Source organism: Musca vetustissima, unplaced genomic scaffold (assembly GCF_032173495.1).
Source record: "Musca vetustissima isolate MV318-11 ecotype Yass unplaced genomic scaffold, APGP_CSIRO_Mvet_v1 utg10292, whole genome shotgun sequence".
Taxonomy (NCBI): Eukaryota; Metazoa; Arthropoda; class Insecta; order Diptera; family Muscidae; genus Musca; species Musca vetustissima.
In genome coordinates, this window is record NW_026880106.1 from 116,622 (window position 1) to 137,938 (window position 21,317).

Genomic DNA, 21,317 nt, shown 5'->3' on the forward strand with positions numbered 1-21,317 from the left:
CAATATCTCATGATTGTCAATGTTGCCAACCATGAGAAATATAGAGATAAAATTTGACAGATGGTAGGATAAAAAACAAATGTTTTTGTTTTGATACAGAACCCTATTACTGCATCAAAGTGTTCAAATTTGACATTTTTCGGGCAAACAAAAGAATACAGAAATATTTGCCTAGTTTGACCTTAGTCCTGATTTATATTAGGCGAATTTACTTGCGGCAATTTTTATCGTTCTCTTTTGAACTTGCTTCATTCGTCTATACAAGACAATTCGATTTCAAAAATATTTTTTTTGAAAATGTTATGGATTGGTATTTTAAATTACTGACACTTCAAACAAAATTCACAAAACGAATTACCAGAAAATTACCGGTACGAGCAATTTTTTTCACTTTCTATTCCCCTTGCCCCTCTCTCCTTCAAACAAAAACTTGCCACAATTAAACTAGCCTAATATAAATTGGGGCTTAGCTTTAGTTATTCGAAAACAATTTTTATTATCGATATTGCTAAGTCTGCTTTTCCACAGGCAGATTTTTATTTGGCAAATTTTTTGTTTTCTCTTTTGAAATTTTCGCTTGCTTTTCCAATAGCAAATTTTTCTTTGCCAAATTTGCGAATCAAAATACAAAAGAAAGAAAATAAAAGTCAAAAGTGTTTGCATTTTTAAAGATTTTTTTTTAATATTTTATTTATTTTTTATATATTTTATTATATAAATTGCAAAAATTAAAAATTAAATTTCACAAATTAAAGCAACAGGTTTGTAAACAAAAGCCGGCTGTGTGTTAGTAAAGCGAATAGGTTCAAAAGGAAATGTCAACAAAATTGCCTCGCACCCCTCTCGCCTACAAACTCAGTATTTGCAAAATAAAAATTTGCCTGTGGAAAAGCAGACTAATGCTGCTATTATCGCCGACTTGCGGTATCCCTAATCGGCAATTGTCCATGCACCTTTCTCAACAATACGCTTCTTAAGCGGTGTCCGTTACATCTCATTCGTAAATTTATCATTTTTCACTTTGAGTTCCTTCTTTATTGGTATTTTTTTCTTCTCCCTCATTCAGGGCAGTTGGAACGTCTTTAATTTTTTTTATCAGTCGGTGAAAGAGAATCATCACGGGAGGTTTATTTTTTATTTTATTTCCGAGATCTCAGAATTTTGACCTTTCAAATATGCTAAAACCAAAAGCCCTGACACAAGTTCTGAGTCAAGCATGTTCGGGTGGTGTCCAGAATACCTTGTAAGTGCATTAATTATTAAAATGGGTCGCATTGCTTTTGCGTCTGTTTACTTATAAATTTTCTTTGTTGTTATTTCATTACGATAGAGGCAACACTCTACATTGCCGGAGTGTTTGAAGTATCTGACTTCCTGAATATGGGCGTATTATATTCAAAACTTTGGAATTCTAAGGTCAAAACAATATAGGATATGGTATAACACTTGTCGTCAGATATCAAGAAATCAAATCAAGATATGTCTGCTCCACAACACAGGAGAATGTAAATTGTTTACTACGATAACAATATTTCCTTTGGTCTGTTCCAGAACCTGCAGATATCGAAAAGAAAGTAAAAAACAGTAAATGCTTTCACTACGGGAACAGACCAATTACCGAACAAAAAATAGTTCTATCTGTTTACACCAAATACTTTTAAATGCGAACTTAAAGATGTCTACTAGATTTTTCTTATGGTAGTCTGAGCGATAACTTTCCTATACTCAGTAGATTCTACTTTTTTAATAAATTGTGTTTAGGGGCTGAATTTTTCTGAAATCACAGGTAGTTATGAGCATATGAATTCCGGGAAGTATGGATTTCTCCCATGAAAGTCATATATTTTCGTGATCAGGGAGACAAGATCTACCTGTGAAATCGGAGATGAGTCCCTAAACTCAACGTAAGCCAAATGTTGTATATGTATTACAGCCTTACCTAAAATTCAACTAGCTCGTTCGACGTTTTTAACCACAAAATTAGAACTAATGTATTTATATGAATGTTACCGACATACATACGTCGAACGTACAAAATTTCAAGTTGAACAATTTCAACTTTGACAACGTATTTTTCATTTTTTTTTTCATTTGTTGAAAATTCAGGAAATTTGAAATTTCGAATGAAAACTATAAATATTGGATTAATTTAATAAATTTTCAATTTTGTGTTGCGGTTTGTTTTATTTGCTTGAAGATATGGATTCGACGTATTTGGGTAATACGGCCGTACACAACATTTTGTCATAGTGGGGAAGTTGAATATTTTTGTACGCCCCGTCGGATTTTAGGTAACGTTGTTATTATAATAAAAATATGTATTGCTATGTTCACGAACCTGCAAGAATCTTGAAATAATCAAAATTGTTTTAGATTTTCCACTTTTTGAGTTCGGAAAGAGAAACCGACCAGTAGTATCAAGAAACTCAAAATCTACATGTTTTCAATTTAACAACCACGTAGTCATAAGTAGTCATAAAGTTGTCTATAAGGCTACGTTAAGACTACTAAATCCATTCGATCTCAAATGTCAATTCCATTGCATATACAGTATCGGACAAAACATATTGGAATAAATTTAAAATATCATTAAACTTCATAAACATATACAATTATTCAATTTTTTTAAAAAAAAAATGCATTGAAATTCAAAACATAACTTTAATACTTTAAAAACAAATAGGATTTATTCTACATTTTATAAAAATTCAACTTTGTAATGAATAAAACTAAAATATGTTAAAAATTCACGCGACAAAACATATTGAACCAAACAATGCAATCAAAATTTTGGAGAAATCCCTTGTTTTGAGGACGGCTGCACATCTTCTGGGCATGGAAGTAATAAGGTTGTCTATCGTTGTTTTGTCTATAGCAATCCAAGCATCTTGCAAGGCTCCAAAAAGTTTTTTCTTATCTCCTCCCACACCTTCTCTATATATCTTGTTTTTAACTATTTCCCATAAAATTTCAATCGGATTTAGGTCCGGAGATTGTGCTGGCCACTTCATTAGTTGAATATCTTCTTTTTCAACCCAATGTCTTGAGGTGTGTTTCGGATCATTGTCCTGCTGAAATTGCCATGCCAGTGGCATATTCCATTCTGCATGGGGAAGCATAACACTTTGCAAGATTTCTTCGTACATTAATCTATCCATAATCCCATTTATTTCGTGTATGAGTCCTAGTCCATTACCAGAAAAACAACCTCAGACCATCACAATAGCTCCCCCATGTTTTACTGTGCCTTGGTAATATCGTGGATCTAACCTCTTATTTATTGGTCTCCGTACTCTCTTCATTCCATCAGAACATTTTAATTTTGATTCATCCGAAAACAAAACTGAATTCCACTTCTGCATAGACCAACTGATGTGTTCTTCGGCAAATTATATTCGAGCTTTTCTATTTTTTCCGATATGAATGGCTTTTTGCAGTCCGATAACTTTTAAGTCCAGCAGCACGTGTTCTTTGTACAATTCGACTGCTTAAACTTAAGTTTAGAGTTTCTATCAAACTCGTAGCTGATTTATCCGGATATTTTTTTAATTCTCTAACTATTCTTGCTTCGTCTTTCGATGTTATGGTCCTTGGACGGCCACCGCAGTGAACAGTTTCGAGTATTCTGGCAAATATATTTTTGTGATAATCCGTTTCGAAAATCTTTAATTAATATTTCTTTGAACTGTATGTTGTATTTATTTCGCACCATTTTTACTTTATAAACGGCATGTACATTAGAACTTTTTACCGGGTACATACACTGGCGGCACACACGTAGAAACTAAGTAATTTTAATGCAGTTTTGTCGGAATTTTTTTAACATTGTAGTAAATACAATGCTAATAATAAAGATATCCAGCATTGTCTACAATGGCCATCAGCTAAATTTATTGACAATTCTTAATGATTTTATATTAAATATTAATTTTAAGATGACGTATATAGTTAAATATCATATTAATATTGACTTGTTGTGGTAGTTGAGGCGGGCTCTGTCGAACGCGTTGCAGTTTCTAAGATATGTTGAGCTGTATCCACATATAGGACACTTTTTGTCTAAACTTGTGTTAACCAGATATTGGTGTGTGGCAATAGTATGTGCAACTTATAAAAATCCGCTTTTCCATTCCGATAAAAAAAAATGTTCTATTTTTTTTTTTGTGCCGACACTGTATACGCATGCAATGGGATTGACAATTTAACCCCACTGGGCTAATGAAATCCAGTACAATGTAAATGTTCAATTTCATTTCTTCTATTTCACATTTTTGCATACATAATTAAGTAAATCATCCTAAACGATCTTTCTATGAATACATAATCAGAAATAATTGCAACATAATCGTACCCATTTCATATTTATTATAGGCTGCTTAGCCAGGAAGGTGCGCTACTTGCTTATTCCGGCTACGGAGATAAGGACAAAGATGCTCGAGTGACTGCAGCAATTGCGAGTAATATATGGGCTGCATATGAAAAACATGGACGTAATGCATTCCGAGAAGATCGACTACAGTTTGTTCTGCTTGATTGTGAATGTGGACATGTTGCAATCACCAAGGTAAGTTGTGTTTTTTCCTGTTATTATTTTGTAACACATAAATGTTTGTTCCCAGTTGTGTTTAAACAACATTTAAATTTTAAATGTTCTGGAACAGAAAATTTTTAAACGAGAATAATCACTATACAAATTGTGTTATTGCAGGTGGCTAGTATATTGTTATGTCTGTATGCAAAAGAACATGTTGGCCTAGGATTACTGAAGCAGAAAGCAATGGCACTGGCGTCTTACCTTGAAGGTCCCTTGAAGCAAATAGCTGCGGCATCATAAGAGCAACATATTAATGAGAGTTTACTTATTAGAAACGTGTATAGAATAAAATGTTTATTAAATTTGTATCTTTTTGTTTATTATGAATATATATGTAAGTTAATCTTATGTTTAGGTTTTACTTTTTGGGAAAAGTGTAGAATCCATTTGATAATCAAAACTAGAGGATGACATTTACTACTAAATATAAAAACACTTAATTGAAAATCAAAGTTTATTCTATGGCGTACAACTTCAATGTACGGTCCATACTCGTCGATGCAATGTATTGAGCATGTTTTCCAAATCGAACTCCTGTGGCAAGTGCTGTATGATCGTTAAATATTTTCAAGTCTTGCCATTGTTTACACAAGTATATTCTGAAAGGAAAAACATATAGATTTAGTACAATAATAATAACATTAAATTATATGTGATTTATATTTGAACTTCTCTCAATGTAATCTCAAACATCCTTATATGAACACGAACAATCGTAAAAAAGAAATTAAAAATACTCCCAGACTCACTTGGCCGACGATAATAATAATAAACATTAAATTAAATGTGACATATTTGAACTTCTCTCAATGTAATCTCGAAAATCCTTCTATGAACACAAACAATCGTAAAAAAAATTAAAAATACTCCAGACTCATTTGACCGATGATTGTCACCACCGTAGTGAATCGCGTTAAAATCTTTACACAATCAATTTTTGTATGCAACTTTGCTGAGTTTTTGGGAGAGGGGGGGGGTGAGGTAAGAAGTATGGAAACGGTTAAGAAATTTAAACGAGAATCGTAAGGAACAGCAGAAGAGTTGCGTAAAAAAGTGACATATGTAATAAAAATTTGTCTACGTTTTTCAACTCTCTGATCAACAAAGAAATTCGTCTCATTCTTAAAACATGAGAGAATTTATCGACAATTTAATTTTTACAGAAAGAAATAATTGATAAATTTTTAAATTGTTGATTGATTTATCGATTGAAATACTATTAAGGAGAATGGACGAGAAATATATTTGGCGAAACCAAGAGGTCCCAACATTCAGTTTTCTTTTATTTTATTTCGATTAAATCTTGATATAATCATATCTAGCGTCATCTAAAAGAAAATTTTTGCTAAACAAAAAGTGAAACAGGCTTTATTTCGAAAATGTTTTGATGTGAACAACCACATGGGAATTTGTTGTTGTAAGTTCTACTAGTGTCTACTCATTTGACAGAAAAATGTAAACAAACAAACAAATTATCATCAAATTATTTTTATTTTGAAAATGAAATATTTTCGAATCCTCAAAATAAAAATTGAAAAACATGAATGAAAATCTATCAAATTTATATATCTATCTATTCCACATCTTTCCTATAATTGTAAATTGAATACAGGAGCACATTTAATAAAGAACAATTTTAAATTGTATGCGTTCCCAATTTTCCTGTTGGGTTATTTTTAAAAACATAATTTGTCAAATTCATATTGACACTAGTATTACGTTGGAATCAAATCAGCTGGGATTTGCTGTTACCTTTTATAATTGTACCATGGTTACACATATAACTTTTACGCATAGCTACAAAAAGTTTATATTGCATCCATGGCAACCTTTTAACATCACTTAGTGTATACAATTCACTAGTTCAACTTTCATACTGTGAGTCAAAATGTTAAAATTTAAACGGAAAAATAAAATTTATTCAAAATATGAAGGTAATTCCACATATTCTTTTACATTCAACAATTGTGTGAAGTGAAGTCATATATATATATATATATATATATATGGGAAATTACAAAAATGTTTTAAATTCCTTGAAACTGAGGTTTGCAAGCTTATAACTCGCCAAATATGAATATATTGCATATAGTTTATATTCATTTCTATAAAATGAAGTGTTCTTCTCAGAATTATAAAATAATGGTAATAAATAACAAGTTGGGAGGAAGGAAAGGGTTGAAGCCAACGAGTTTTTTATGTTCGTTCCTGATTTGTGGCTAAACTACACAACGCACGTATATGTGATCAGTGACTAAGTTGCAGAATATCCCATTTATCGATATAATCACTGCATCCACCCAAAACGGATGCTGACATTTTGAAGCCGAATTTTCGGTGTTTTTTGAATTGTTCTTATAATTAGGACGCGCAACCAGATAATGGACTAAACTGATTATAGGATTGTAGAACTCGTGATTTTGCTTCGTTTAGTGTGCTCACCGTATCTTCTTTGCAATTAGATTCCAAAGACGAAAATTTGGTGCGTAAATTTTTATAAAAAACCTATTTTTTGAGTCTAAATTTAACAAGGTCTAATCAAATGCCATTGAACCCCGCGTGATTTTAGTTTTTTACGTGCCGAATCTAATAAGTTCAGCCATGTTCAATTCCGACCAATAAAACGGTGGATATAGATATCTTGAATGTAGGAAAAATTGCAAAAACTTATATTGTTCGAATTGATTTTACCTATATTCATGTTTGTATTATCATAATCGCGAATCTGTGTGAAAATAGGCCAAAAATACATCGATACGCGAATAATATGTGCATTTAATCCAAAATTGATTGTGGCGGCACATCCGCGGTTCTTAACCAATCTTTTTAAAATTGGTGTACCTGTGTATATTTTCATAGGAGATTACTGAAATCTGATGCGCATAAAAATCTAATGCACGTTGCGTCATTTTTAGCCATTTTGCATCGAGCGGCACACTTTGGCCGCTAAATGAAACATCGAAAAATTCATAATTATTGGAAGAGATTGATTCCGTTTATACGAAAACCGCATGCGCAACAACTGAATTCAACGAATCCGCGAATTGCATGCTTTTCAATATTGATCATTTTTATGTATTGTAAGTGCAATATATTAGTCATTTTTACATTCGAAACTGTTATTAGATGAATATACCGATATTTAACAATCATCTAAAAGAATTTGAAGAAGAAAGCGTCGTATATTTTAGAAGATCAAAGCAAAACCGTATCCCCTTAACCATACTAAAAATCGAAAAGACAAAAAACGTATTTATTTATTTTATTTTCAGATATCCTTATGCTTCTATTTGTTTTTCGCGACAATTTAACCGTAATTCAATGTGATTTAACAAGTATGCAAAGAAAACAAATGTGTTTAACCATTTGTGAAGAAATTCGCGAATTACAACAAATAGGAATTCATTGAATTTATATTTGAAATACAAGTTTAAAATCGCTATAACTTCTGGGTGCAGCATCCGAATTTGTGAACGCGAACAGATTTGGAATCAGCATATTTTTCTTAACCTATGTATCAAAAATCATAAATGTGATCACAAAAAATTTGTTTAAATTTTATTTCATAGAATTTTAAAAGAAATTTGTAATTTCCCATACTGTGAGTGTAATAAGTATTTTGTCTCAATACAAATTTGACAAAGTTCTAATATATACGTCTAAAGCCAGCATACCAAAGATGTAAAATGAATGATGTATGATAGGATATGTTTGTGGACATATTTAGATCTTATTTCTGCAAGAATCACTGCGAAAGACCTATTGGTCTCGAAGATATCGGCCAAAATCTATACCAACCCAAAAATGATTATCACAAAAAAGTATTTTGCTTTTCATCATTATTTTTGCAAAAATCATTATATAACACACGCTTTGCCTTTTTATAGTTACCATGGCGGTTAACCACATACTATAAGCGATTTGGCGACGATTTCAATAAACCACGACATTTTTTTCGCGAATGTTTTCTCACATTTGCGTTCATATCTTTGAACCTGACCTCCTTATTGCTATTTTCATCGCATATATTGGTTCCTAGATCAATATTAATGGACCTTAAAGTTTTCAAAGTCAGAAAAATGGGATTTCGCGATATTTTTTAAATAATTTGTTTATCGGATTTTGGTTTTAATAGTTTTTAAGGTCCTGTCCTCGCGAAATATTTTGCAAAATCTCCTTTTTATTATTCTAAACTTATTTGGGATGTTTTGAAGCCGCGACGACTATATTTAATACTCTCATTTTGAGATTCGCGAAAAAAATGCCGTGGTTTATTGGAATCGTCGCCAAATCGCTTATAGTATGTGGTTAACCGCCATGGTAACTATAAAAAGGCAAAGCGTGTGTTATAGAATATTTTTTTCAATAATAATAATAAAAAGCAAAATACTTTTTTGTGATAATCATTTTTGGGTTGGTATAGATTTTGGCCGATATCTTCGAGACCAATAGCACTTTCGCAGTGATTCTTGCAAAAATATGATCTAAATATGTCCACAAACACATGCTATCATACATAATTCATTTTACATCTTTAGTATGCTGGCTTTAGGCGTATATATTGGAATTTTGTCAAATTTGTATTGAGGCAAAATACTTATTACACACACTGTATATGCTTTCTCATATATGCATGTCATGGTATAATAATAAAAGGTAACAGCAAGTGTTGTTGTACAAAAAACGATACAACAACCACATGGAAATTTGTTGTTGTAAGTTCTACTAGTGTCAACTCATTTGACAGAAAAATGTAAACAAACAAACAAATTATCATCAAATTATTTTTATTTTGAAAATGAAATATTTTCGAATCCTCAAAATAAAAATTGAAAAACATGAATGAAAATCTATCAAATTTATATTTCTATCGCTTCCACATCTTTCCTTTAATTGAGCCATTGCCATATATATGTGTAACACATATGACAATGCTGGGAATAGCGAGTAATTCCTTCAAGAAAGATTTGCTTCCTCAAACTTTCCCAGCAGGCAGATTGAGTAAATTGAATACGGGAGCACATTAATAAAGAACAATTTCAAATTGTATGCGTTCCCAATTTTCCTGTTGGGTGATTTTTAAAAACATAATTTGTCAAATTCATATTGACACTAGTATTACGTTGGAATCAAATCAGCTGGGACTTGCTGTTACCTTTTATAATTGTACCATGTATGCATGTATACAAGGTGTATTTAATAAGGTGTAAGTGACAATCATATGGTTTCAAACTTTTTTCTTTATTGTTTGTAAACTAAAATGTCAAAAACATTTTCAATATTATATCGACGCCTCCGAAGAATAGTATACTAAGTCTGAAAAGTGAGTTTTTCAGGAGAAGCTCTCAAAGTTTACGGACGTTATCTCAGGAGTGGTGTGAGATAGAACATGGAGTGTTTTACTGATTTTAACGAAATTTAAATATAACATTGGAAGCACGTCTAAATTTAACATTTTTCAAGCAGATTATAGCTAAAAAGAAGCGAAATCAGATTAATAACATAATATAAAACTAAATATAAATAACTATTACCTTTTGACATATTTTGTGCCAATTTCAGCTTTTTCCGCGCAATCGAACTCATATTATTTGTAAAAATGTGAAAATTTTCTTTAATTAAATGTCGACTATTTTTTCCAAACTATCCCAGTTGTTCAAAAAATATCAATTATCCTCTATTACATAGTTATATAGCTAGTTACTTAGTGATCTAGTTACTTTATATCCAAAAATGGAACATAAAATATACAATTGACTTCATTTGTTGATTGAAAAAGCTATCTAATTCTGTAGTTACTGGTAATGTAAAAAGTAGTGAATCGACAAACAAGACAAAAAAAGGAATTGTCATTTTCTTCAGGTTTTTTTTTTATAATTTTCAGAATTCTGAAAGCAATTTTTTAAAAAAATATCTTTTTAAGCATGTCGTAAAAGGCATGTACATATATCCACGATATACAAGATGAAGTGCTGTTGAATTAAAAATCCGGGAAAAATACATAAGATAAATCTGGGGTAAGTTTTATTAATGCAACACAATAAATATATATATACATATGTACGTAATATTTCAACATTATTATCTAACAGATTTTCAATAGATGTCACTTCAGAAGCATCTAACAGATTGAGAAATCAACTTTAGTTTTTGAATAGGTAAATATTCTCCAAAATGACCCATACCTTTATTTGTATTTTGTAATTTTCTGTTTCAGATGCTTCAATATTTCGTAGAGAACGGGTGTTAAAACGGTCAAGACACAAAAAAAATGCAAATGTCAATATGACGGCGTTAAAATTCTGATAAAATGAAACATAAACTATGTGCAATATAAATTTTGAAATAAATAAAAAAATACACATTCCGTATAACATTTATATATTTAATTTTCCAAACTGTTATAATAGCCAATTTGCTACATATTTGTAACTAGGAATAATACTTAACAATGGTATCTACCCAAATGACTGGTTACTTGTAATGCAGGCAGGGGACAATTGACTTCCCCAATGACATACACATGTTAAATTCACCAGTCTAGGGTATGATGTGGTAACTAGTGGTAGTTACAGGTAATTAGTAAAATAACTAGTTCATACCCAGTTACTCGAACTACTGGGATAGTATGCTATGTATACTTACACACACAAACTACTTTTTGAAGTTCGGTGAAAATCATGCTAAGTGAACTTAGAAACACTAAAAATAAAATAACGACAATGCCAAGTATACATAGCGAACTCGTCATAAAAAAGTCCGTGCTGTAATATACTAAGTCTACTTAGCATTCGATATAATTCAAAAAGTTCTAAGCCGAAATATGCTAAGTGTACTTACCACATTATGGTATGGAAGTTTCTTAAATCTTACGTGCCATGCTAAGTACATTTTTGCTTATAACTTTGGTTTGGATTGGCCGATGATTACCAAAATTGCAGAGAATCTAAATTAAGGACCGTAGTATCTAAAAACGTAAAGAACTTTAAAACATGCTAAGTCGACTTATCGTAATGAATTAGGTCTAGAATGATGTGTGTTAAGTTTTGTGAAAATCGGTTCAGATTTAGATATAGCTTCCATATATATCTTCGTCCGATTTAAGGTAAATGGTGTACCAAAGTCCCTATATCTCTTTCGATTTGCACGAAATTTGCATATATATCTATATATCTTTCGATTTGAACAAAATTGGCATAGCGTAATGAATTATGTCTAGAATGATGTGTGTTAAGTTTCGTGAAAATCGGTTCAGATTTAGATATAGCTCCCATATATATTTTCGTCCGATTTAAGGTAAATGGCGTACCAAAGTCCCTATATATTTTTCGATTTGCACCAAATTTGGCACAGCATGCTGAATTAAGTCTAGAATGATGTTGTTAAGTTTCGTGAAAATCGGTTCAGATTTAGATATAGCTGCCATATTTCTTTTCTTCCGATTTAATGTAAATTGTGCACTAAAGACCCAAAGCTATGCCGATAGACAAAACGTACTAAAATTAATATAAATTAATCACTGCCAAGTTTCCTTGAAATCGGTTCAGATTTAAACAGTGAAGCATACCAAATAGCGTGTCTAAAGTTTGCTTTAAATCTATTTAAAAAATATGGAATAGGTTGCAGAATGGCATGTGTTGGAATTGAAGTTAGTCGGTTTAATTATAGATAAAGATCGCATATTTTAGTTCGTTCAATCATGTCAATGTTCCTTCGAAATGACAACATCTGTTAGGATACATATATGCAATATACCCGAAGTGGTGAAGGGTATCATATAGTCGGCCCAGTCCGACTTTACACTTTCCTTACTGGTTTATATTAAAATAGTTATATGATTTGTTCCGTGTTTGGGTTTGTTTCTAAGACTCTGTTGTAATCATTTCATCTGCGGAAGATACAAAAAAAAAAAAAAAAACTAAAACATAAGGTTCGATAGTTAACCTTATATATATATTCATATATATGAACTGTAACCCACATTTAGGCATAGCCCATGTGTGGGAGGTAACAGAAGGAGTGGACCTATATTCCCTATGTTCGAAATTGAACTAATTTTGGAAGAAATAATAAGATGGGCAAAGTCTGGATGAAATCAAAAAATTTTTGAAACAAATTTGGTCCAATATTTAGAACCATAATCGGTTTGTATAAAAGTCGGTATAGGTACACTTTTTGGTATATTCCCTATATTTTTATTTCAAGTACCTGTCAGTATATCTATGGTGGAGGGTATCCAAAGTTCGGCCCGGCCGAACTTAACGCTTTTTCACTTGTTAAATACTAAAAATTCAAGAAAACTACATCCAAAGAGTGGGACAGAAAGGAAACCTAGGCTCAGTTATAACCGTTCGCCGATTGGTCCACATATTTTATGTTATGTGTGGAAATCTGTCCAGAAATCTCAGCTACTCATAAAATCGAGGAGATTATGTTAGCCTATATTGAAATCGACCCCTTGGTGCTTGTCACAATTCACGGCGGAAGTTAAATACGCCTATGGAAAGATTTTATACGGTCAACACAATTTCCATCTATGTCGTTCAATTTTCTTTAAGAAGACAAGATTTGAAGCTAGCTACTCCATAGAAAAAATAGATTGTAATCCACAATATAAACAACGTCACAAAGAGCCATGGACTAATTGTGGGAAACTTTAAATTAATCGCGACCAGGTCTTAAACTTTATTTTTCACTGACCTAAAACCGTCAATAACACAAATTCATTATCCCTCAAAGAATAGTTCTTGACAAAATTAATTTATAATTGTTTTTGTTTATTTTTGTCAAAAACTTATTGTCAGCATGACAATTTTATTTCTATAACAACAATGTTGTTTTTGTAAAATATTTGTTGTTGTTGTTGTAGCAGCCCTATTGCTTTTACACAATGGGCTGAGGTGACAGACGTTGGCCGAGTAAGACTCGGGTCGTTTCGGATCGTAGACCCCTCTGTCGTGGAAACGTAAAATATTTGTTGTTGTATCTGATGCATACACCTTATTAAATACACCTTGCATGTATATTTATATGCAATTATGAAAAGAATTGTCCATCTTAAAAATACATACTTAAAATCTTTGGAGAGTGTACATTTTTAATTTTTTAAAAAATGCCAATTGACATGCATACAATTTTATGGAATTTATTTTTCAAACAATGAATTCCAAATTAAAAAGTGTTGCCATTATTAAGTAAAAAATATATTGCCTGTTAAAATCCTTTTATTTTCACAGATTTTTTTGCGGCTTCGGATTTGAAAGATCCTGACCAACCTCAAAGAATAAATTTGACCATTGAGGACTTTGATGCCGTAAGTATTCGTTACAATAAAGACATGAACATTCAATACGATGAGTCATATTCGAATTAAAATCTTTTGTCTTACAGAAAGGAAAAGTGGCAAATCCCCGAGCACCTTGCGTTGTAACTACAATAGATCCGAATTATACAAAGGACGCTGCATTACAAAGAATAACTAAAAAGTTTCGAATGAAAACGTAAGTAGTGCTTTTCCATTTGAATGCAGCACAATTTTCTCTTTTTTCATGTTGTTTGTTATTTATTCACTATTTTGAGTTCTTAATTCTCACAATAACAATAAGAAATGTTCTCACTAGAGATATATTAAGACTGCGAGAAATAACACGAAAGAAATTCGTTATCTATGCTACACAGCAAAAGTACTTAGAAAAGCAAAGGGAAAGGGCTTTCCAAGATAATGCATATCAACATATTACCGACTTTCAAGAGGTAAAATTTATACAAAAAGAATATACCGACAATTTCACATAATTATGTAAATCAGTTTGCTTTTAATGCCCTTCGCAAAATGGAATCAAGTGCCTTTAAGGAAATGCAACAAGTACAAAAACAGTGGCTGGATTTGCAAAAGTTAAAAATAAGTGAGGAACTAAGAAATATAGCCGCAGATCATCAGCGAATCCTAATGGAAGTGCAAGAAGTGTACGCCAGGTTTTTGTTTCTTTTGAAATTAATTGTAAGTAGTAAAAATGAATAAATATAAATATATTTGTGAATTTGACTATATGGTATTTCTTACAGAGCTATTTCGACGAAATAATATCACCTGAAGACATAGACAATGACCAAGTGAAGGGGAATCTCCCACTTCCAAAAAATGTTGTTGAATTGGAAATAAACGAAAAAAATCCAGTAGGCCAAAGTGAAGTTTCCAACATCATTATATATATGGATAAGGTCGTAAGACCATACCTAGTCAAGAGAAACCATCTTAACGCCGATATATGGATCAAGGTATTACGAATACTTGCAATAAATGTGTATTTAAAAGTATTTTTTGTTTCAGGGTTACGAACGCACAAGACAAAAAATTTTCAATTATAATCGACGATTTGCTCAGGTGGCTTTACTAAACCACCTGGTGTCTGTTGTTCATGACAAATCGGTAATAATTGATACATAGTTCTTCTCTTTTTTTGGAAAATAAGCTAAAAGCAATAAATTATTTTACTGAATTAGGAAAAAACATTTACAAGAAGAGTGACGCAGCCTATATTTTTAGTAGATACCGAATTTCTCCAAAACCGTATAAATTCTTTAATGAAGCACTCACTGGCAATTTTATGTGATTTTGAAAGGCGCCAAAAGAAAGAGTATATATTTCTTACTTTAGATGCCATAATTATTATTCATGCCCTGTTAATGTTGTGTTCTTTCAGTAAACTTCAATTGTTGATTAATTCAATTGTTCCAGTAATACTTCATCGCATTGAATACAAAATTTCAAAACCTAATGATTTTCCAAGAAGTGCAATAACAGCAAAATCTCAAAATACTTCTGCGGAGAAGAGTCAATCATCATCACCGGTAGGTGTACCACTTTCAACCACTGAACGAGATGTTGATACTTTAGAAAACATTGGAAAGCTCCATTGGTACTTACAGGTAATTAAATATGAACAAACACATATAATACTTGAAATTTGGCCGACGGAATGTAAATATACAAACAATTTCTGTTAATACAGAATATTATCTAGAGGATCGACAGTACATTTTTATTTGAAATAAATCGATTATACACGATTGAGCAAAATAATAATAATAACACTGTGCGACACGAAAATTTTTCAGGGGTTCTAATGTACCAAATATATTTAGTTGGAGTCTCTGGACCACGAAAATACCTTTGGTTTTTCTGGGCCACTTCGAAAATTTATTTTATAACGGTAAATATAGAGACAAACGTGGTTTCATGGATTTTCAATTTGAAACATAAATAACTTATTTACTTTATAACGGATTTATATTATTCTTCTTTTCTTTCGAAGAGTACAATTATTGATTCTATGCATATTCTCTAAAGGAACTATGGGTCTATCTCGTTTCCTTTTGCCTGTTGCAAACATAACGGTTTGTAACATGAAAAGATACAGACCCATATTTCCTTTAGAGAATATGCATAGAATCAATACAAAAATGTGTATAAGTCATCCATTTTTTAACCGATTTTTTAGATTTTTACATTTTCGAAAGCTAATTTAATTTTCTTCCCCGTAATATAATAAAACTTATATGGCTTGATGTCATAATTTCATTGTACAGCCCGAAGAAAAGTAAATTTTGTCATTTTATACGTATTTTTTCACATTTCAACCGCTGTAACTCAGTCAATCCTCAACCGATTTACCAAATATATATCTTGTTTGAAAGGAAAAATTGTACTCTTCGAAAGAAAAAAGAATAATATAAATCTGTTAAAAAGTAAATAAGTTATTCGAGTTTTAAATTGAAAATCCATGAAACCACGTTTTTCTCTATATTTACCGTTATATAATAAATTTTCGAAGTGACCCAGAAAAACCAAAGGTATTTTCGTGGTCCAGAGACTCCAACTAAACAGAATTGGTACATTAGAACCCCTGAAAAAAAATTTTTTGTTATTTTGTAGCACAGTGTAATTAATAATAATTTGAAACTCATATTATAAGCTAAATTACTATGATTGTTTTTACCATTTAAACATTATTTTTCATATACATTTATTTTGAGAACTTACATCTCGTAAAAATAGCTCATTTAAATTCTGTTCGTGCAAAATAACCTGTTGCTGTGATTTAAATTTTTGATTTCGTTTTTAATTGCAGAATCTTTTACATGATTTGGAAAGATATACTCCAGATAAATGCAAACAAGTTGAAATGGGTGTAAGAAAACGTTTAGAAATGCAGAAGGACTTTTCACGGCGTGCACTGATAAAACAAAATCGTCTACACAATTGGATGAAGCATTATAAAAAACACGATATTTTACGAGAAAAATGATTCTGCGAATTTCAACAAATAAATAATTTTAAAAACAATACTTTGCTAGTAGTCTACCTCCTTTTCTTTATCAAGTTTCCTAAACTTATTGTATTTTTTCGAATAAATAAACTAATTGCTGTTTTGTGAATTTCTATTACCAATTGACAACTATTTTTTATTGAACAGTTAATTGTATGCAAATCATAATTTCAATTTCACTTCAAGGTACACAAAACTTTATTTGTGTCTTATTACATCTGTGGCCCTATTCTGCGACTTTTAACAAATATATAATTTTAAAAACAATACTTTACTAGTAGTCTACCTCCTTTTCATTATCAAGTTTCCTAAACGTATTGTATTTTTTAGAATAACTAAATCGATCTTTAAATTAAATTAACATACAGCTCATTTTCTGCAAGAGAGGCATAACTCATAAAAACGTGATTTTCGAGTTAATGATGCACGACTGTTTGCTGTAATAGACCTCATGTTGTGTAAAACACACTGTCCCATATAAAGTGTGAGCAAATTGAAAACTTAAAACGCATTTTCTGAAAATCGCTTTTTTAAGTTATGCCTGCCTTGCAGCAAATGAGCGATATATTAAAAATAAGCACTTTTATATTTTTTCCTAAATATTTTTAATTGAATATATAAGATTATTTTTCTGGGAGAAGAACAAAGAAACTAGACAGTAAGGAAAATAAAGTCAAACGGCAATAAGATATTACCAAAGATATGTCGACCAAGATGCCACAAAATCTTTGACAATGAATGAATTCTGATTAGGGAACACCAAAAGGTAGAGGAGAAGTACACACATGGCTAACCTAAAAAAGTTAGTAGTGAACTCCTCGTTTCCACGACAGAGGGGTCTATGATCTGAAACGACCCGAGTCTCACTCGGCCAACGTGTGCCACCTCAGCTCATTTGTAAAAGCAGTAGGGCTGCTACAACAACAAATAAAGAACTTCTAAATCGCGTAGATGTTTAGTAGGCATAATTCTTTCCAATATATACTATTGGTCATGTACCAAAAAATATTACTCTGTATTTAAAAACGGCAGCAAACGAACTTGTTGTAGCAGGTGTACTGTACTACCGTATAGATTATATTAGACATAATCTTTAATTGTATTCATCGTATGTGCAAAAATATTATCTTTGATGCATGGACTACATTGAATAAGAAGAAATTAATTATTAGAGAAATCGCTTATAACGAGGATCAAGGGACCGGCGAATTTACAATTAATAAAATGTGGGTGATATACAGTGGTATTCACATAATTAAATCATGAACTATGGTAAAATTTGAACAGCCCTTGGTTCGTAAATTATGCACTGATAAAATCATTTACAGAAAAAAAATCTGTAAAATTTATAAAAATTGGCAACAATATGTACAGTACACATAACATGGGGAAATCACCATTCGTTACAAGCGACATTCTTTTGTGTGTGCTATAAAGGGCATAAATTCGACAGTATGGAGTATGGATTGAGGGAGTTTGCGAATTGTACTTTTATTACAAATACATTGAGAACAGCCGAACACTGCCTATTTTGTTTATTCGTGTTAGGAACAAAACATGTATTGTAACATTAAATGGTTTGGCTAAGAAACCGCATTTCATTTACTGTTTGCGATTATTTTTTCTCTAGTTTTCCAAATATTTTATTTTCGATTACTTACCTAACATCGGAACCTGCTATGGCCAAGTAAGTACCACTCTGATCGAAGCATAAATCTTTGACAGTGTAAAAGTCGTCTAGTTGAATTGTTTTAAAATTTTTTAATTTTCGCAAATCCCACAATTTTACACAAGCGTCATCAGCAGCCGTTGCCAAGTAGTAGCCGTTTTCTGAAAAAGATATAGCGGAAATGGGTCCAGTGTGACCTGGGAAATTTGCCACGTTGCTTTGTTCTTTTAGATCCCAAATTTTGACTTGGGAATCATCAGTGCCAGTTCCAAAAATTAAACCATCAGGATGGAATTGGGCAGTCGTTAGACCAACTTCGGCTGTATCTATAACCTATTCAAAGTAATAAAATTTGTATGAGTTTCCTAAAAATATGAGTAAAAAATGGGGCAAACCTTCGTCAGTAAACGTCCTGTTCTTATATCAGAGAAAGCCCAATGTTTGTCGGATGACGTAGATAGTACATAGTCTCCAGTGGGATGTAGAGATAAACCAGTAACTGGTCCATCGTGGCATCTTAACAGCAACTGCGTTTGGGACGATGGTACATTCCAAATGCGTATAGTCATGTCAGGAGAACCAGTAATAACAGTGTCCTCATCAGGGTGATATATTACTTTAGTAATTTTCTTTGTGTGTCCCTTTAAAATTGCGACAACTTGTTCTGTGTCTTTGTTAAAAACTGTTGCATTTTTGTCGTTTCCTCCTGTTAATATTTTGCTGTGGTCCGCTGAATTAATGTCCAGTGCTAAGATACCAGGAATAGAGGCAGAGTGTAAGCCCGGGTGAGAAGCAGTTGTTAAAAATGTTTTAATCTGCTCTTGAGTAACCAGCTCCTCTGGAACTGTGCGACCACGCTTCTTTCTTTCTTGTGTCAAAATTGTGGCTTTATCTTGCAACTTTTGAATTACGTCGGCGCTCATACCCGCCTGTTCAATCGGTTGTGTGGCAACTCCTGCAGCTTCGGAAGCAATTGCAGGTTGTGGGATAGAAGTAGGAGCAGCAGAAGATCCTATTCCAGCCTGGGGCTTTAGAGTGGCTAAGGCTTCTCGTGCCGCGGCTACTTCTTTGTTGAGACGAGCAATTACACGACATGCTGCGTCGTGCTGATATAAAGCGTGTGACAACTCCTGACGTGTAGTCTGCAACTGTTGTCTTTGGGTAAATGAATGCAACATTAAGGCGTCCCATTCGTCCTGAAGGGTTTTCAACGTGGCCGGTATACTTGTGGCGCTCGGCGGCTTGGGTTTCACAATTGGTGGCGTCTTAATTTCGATAAGTTCTTCGGCTTTCATCTCCTGTCCAGTGATGGGATCGCATCCATTTTCCAATAGATATTTCTCTATTATACGCTTTTCGAAGATGGCTCCAGAATGAGGAGAAATCACTGGGGTGTCTGGAACTTCATTTGTAACTAAAAGTGATAAATAGGGTAAGCATAAACGTTTACCGGTAAAAACATTGGTCTTTAATCAAAAAACCATTACATACTTGCACAAATTAACGACATTTTGCCCGATTCTGCTTTACAAAATAATGCTAATGTCTTCACAATGCAACTATTTTATTTTTTATTATTTTAATTATTTTAGGAGTTTTAATACAAACGCTACAAACGCTCCGCGCTACCTCGTTATTTCGAGTAGGGATAAGTAAATCGACTTTCGACTAATCGTTTAATCGATTTTCTGTATTGAAGAGTCCAGGCTCCAATAAACAGGTCGTGTCAGAAGCATTCATTATCGACAATTTGGGATTAAATCCCCAATCTGCAAATATTTTGTTTACGTTTTCACACAACTAATTCAAAATTGAAAGCATTTTGACAGCTCGAGTGAAATCATCGGACGAACTTTTTATTGGAGCCTAAGGGGCTAATCAGAATGCTCGCGTTGAACCATCCGTCGCGTTATGTGTTATCGAAAATACAACAACCACAAAGAAACGATAACACAAACGCTCGAAGTTGATGTGCGCTGCGCTTCGGAGTTAAATATATTTTAACTTTTTGCGTGCGTTAAAATAACGCACGTTAACGCGATAACAAAAAACGCTCAACGCGAACATTCTGTTTGGCCCTTAAAGGGCTAAGCAGAGCCATCCGTCGCGTTATGTGTTATCGAAAATACAGCAACCTCATGGCCTATAAATAAGGTCACCAAGGGAGACCAGCTGATTATCGATACCTCTCAAGTATGCTGTCAAAATGCATTATTGTGAATTGACTTCCATTATGAAAACGTAAACAAAGTCGAAATTTTTGACATTAGACTTGAGAAAAAACAGCTGTTTTCCGATTTCGATTGCTATCTTGGTGACCTTATTAATAGATCTTGAGCAACCTCAAGGAAACGATAACATTAACGATTGAAGTTGATGTGCGTTGCACTACGTAGTGATCTACATATCCCTTTTGGATTGGACGTAATTTTTTTGAGCGGAAAAATAATTAAATTTTTATTTTAAATTTTACTGGAAGATTCAAATTGGTAGGCATCAGAAGTGCATCAGCTTGCATTAATGATGCCTGCATCTTTGCCAGATATGGATTTTGACGTTGCGGAAGTAGTAGCTACAACTGCAAACAAAAATGATTGTGTAGATTCTTTATACAAGACATCATCAAAAACTAACAATGCAAATGAACGCAAGAGGCTGCGCATTGATAGTGCAATCTCACCATTAAACATCGACATTTCCGAGCTAAAAGAAAAACTAGCTAATC

At 32.5% G+C, this 21,317-nt stretch overlaps 3 protein-coding genes across 3 annotated transcripts; 2 read left to right on the forward strand and 1 right to left on the reverse strand.

Annotated features, from left to right (window-relative positions):
• The first annotated feature begins 1,175 nt into the window (after nt 1-1,175).
• On the forward strand, nt 1,176-4,834 carry LOC133325487 (ragulator complex protein LAMTOR2 homolog). Its single transcript, XM_061534230.1, has 3 exons — nt 1,176-1,243; nt 4,366-4,564; nt 4,709-4,834. The coding sequence occupies exons 1-3, from the start codon at nt 1,176-1,178 to the stop codon at nt 4,832-4,834; spliced, it is 393 nt and encodes a 130-aa protein (XP_061390214.1).
• A 190-nt stretch (nt 4,835-5,024) lies between these two features.
• Nucleotides 5,025-20,102, reverse strand: LOC133325488 (pre-mRNA-processing factor 19). The gene is made up of 4 exons (XM_061534231.1): nt 20,084-20,102; nt 18,988-20,006; nt 18,585-18,925; nt 5,025-5,193 (listed from the first exon to the last, which is right to left on the reverse strand). The coding sequence occupies exons 1-4, from the start codon at nt 20,100-20,102 to the stop codon at nt 5,049-5,051; spliced, it is 1,524 nt and encodes a 507-aa protein (XP_061390215.1). The 3' UTR covers nt 5,025-5,048.
• On the forward strand, nt 6,483-16,902 carry LOC133325491 (uncharacterized). Its single transcript, XM_061534234.1, has 10 exons — nt 6,483-6,528; nt 13,831-13,907; nt 13,985-14,094; nt 14,215-14,347; nt 14,403-14,594; nt 14,660-14,872; nt 14,925-15,023; nt 15,098-15,231; nt 15,298-15,445; nt 16,726-16,902. The coding sequence occupies exons 1-10, from the start codon at nt 6,483-6,485 to the stop codon at nt 16,900-16,902; spliced, it is 1,329 nt and encodes a 442-aa protein (XP_061390218.1).
• Nucleotides 20,103-21,317: the final 1,215 nt, after the last annotated feature.

Excerpts from the sequence above, each read along its gene's own strand:
- LOC133325487 (XM_061534230.1), top strand. The coding sequence starts at position 1,176 with ATGCTAAAACCAAAAGCCCTGACACAAGTTCTGAGTCAAGCATGTTCG. Across the intron at positions 1,244-4,365 it reads GGTGGTGTCCAGAATACCTT|TTATAGGCTGCTTAGCCAGG; the intron begins GTAAGTGCATTA and ends ATTTCATATTTA. Across the intron at positions 4,565-4,708 it reads GACATGTTGCAATCACCAAG|GTGGCTAGTATATTGTTATG; the intron begins GTAAGTTGTGTT and ends GTGTTATTGCAG.
- LOC133325491 (XM_061534234.1), top strand. The coding sequence starts at position 6,483 with ATGTTAAAATTTAAACGGAAAAATAAAATTTATTCAAAATATGAAG. Across the intron at positions 6,529-13,830 it reads AATTTATTCAAAATATGAAG|ATTTTTTTGCGGCTTCGGAT; the intron begins GTAATTCCACAT and ends TTATTTTCACAG. Across the intron at positions 14,873-14,924 it reads ACGCCGATATATGGATCAAG|GGTTACGAACGCACAAGACA; the intron begins GTATTACGAATA and ends TTTTTGTTTCAG.
- LOC133325488 (XM_061534231.1), bottom strand. Across the intron at positions 18,926-18,987 it reads CAGGACGTTTACTGACGAAG|GTTATAGATACAGCCGAAGT; the intron begins GTTTGCCCCATT and ends TACTTTGAATAG. Across the intron at positions 5,194-18,584 it reads ATAGCAGGTTCCGATGTTAG|AATATACTTGTGTAAACAAT; the intron begins GTAAGTAATCGA and ends TTTTCCTTTCAG.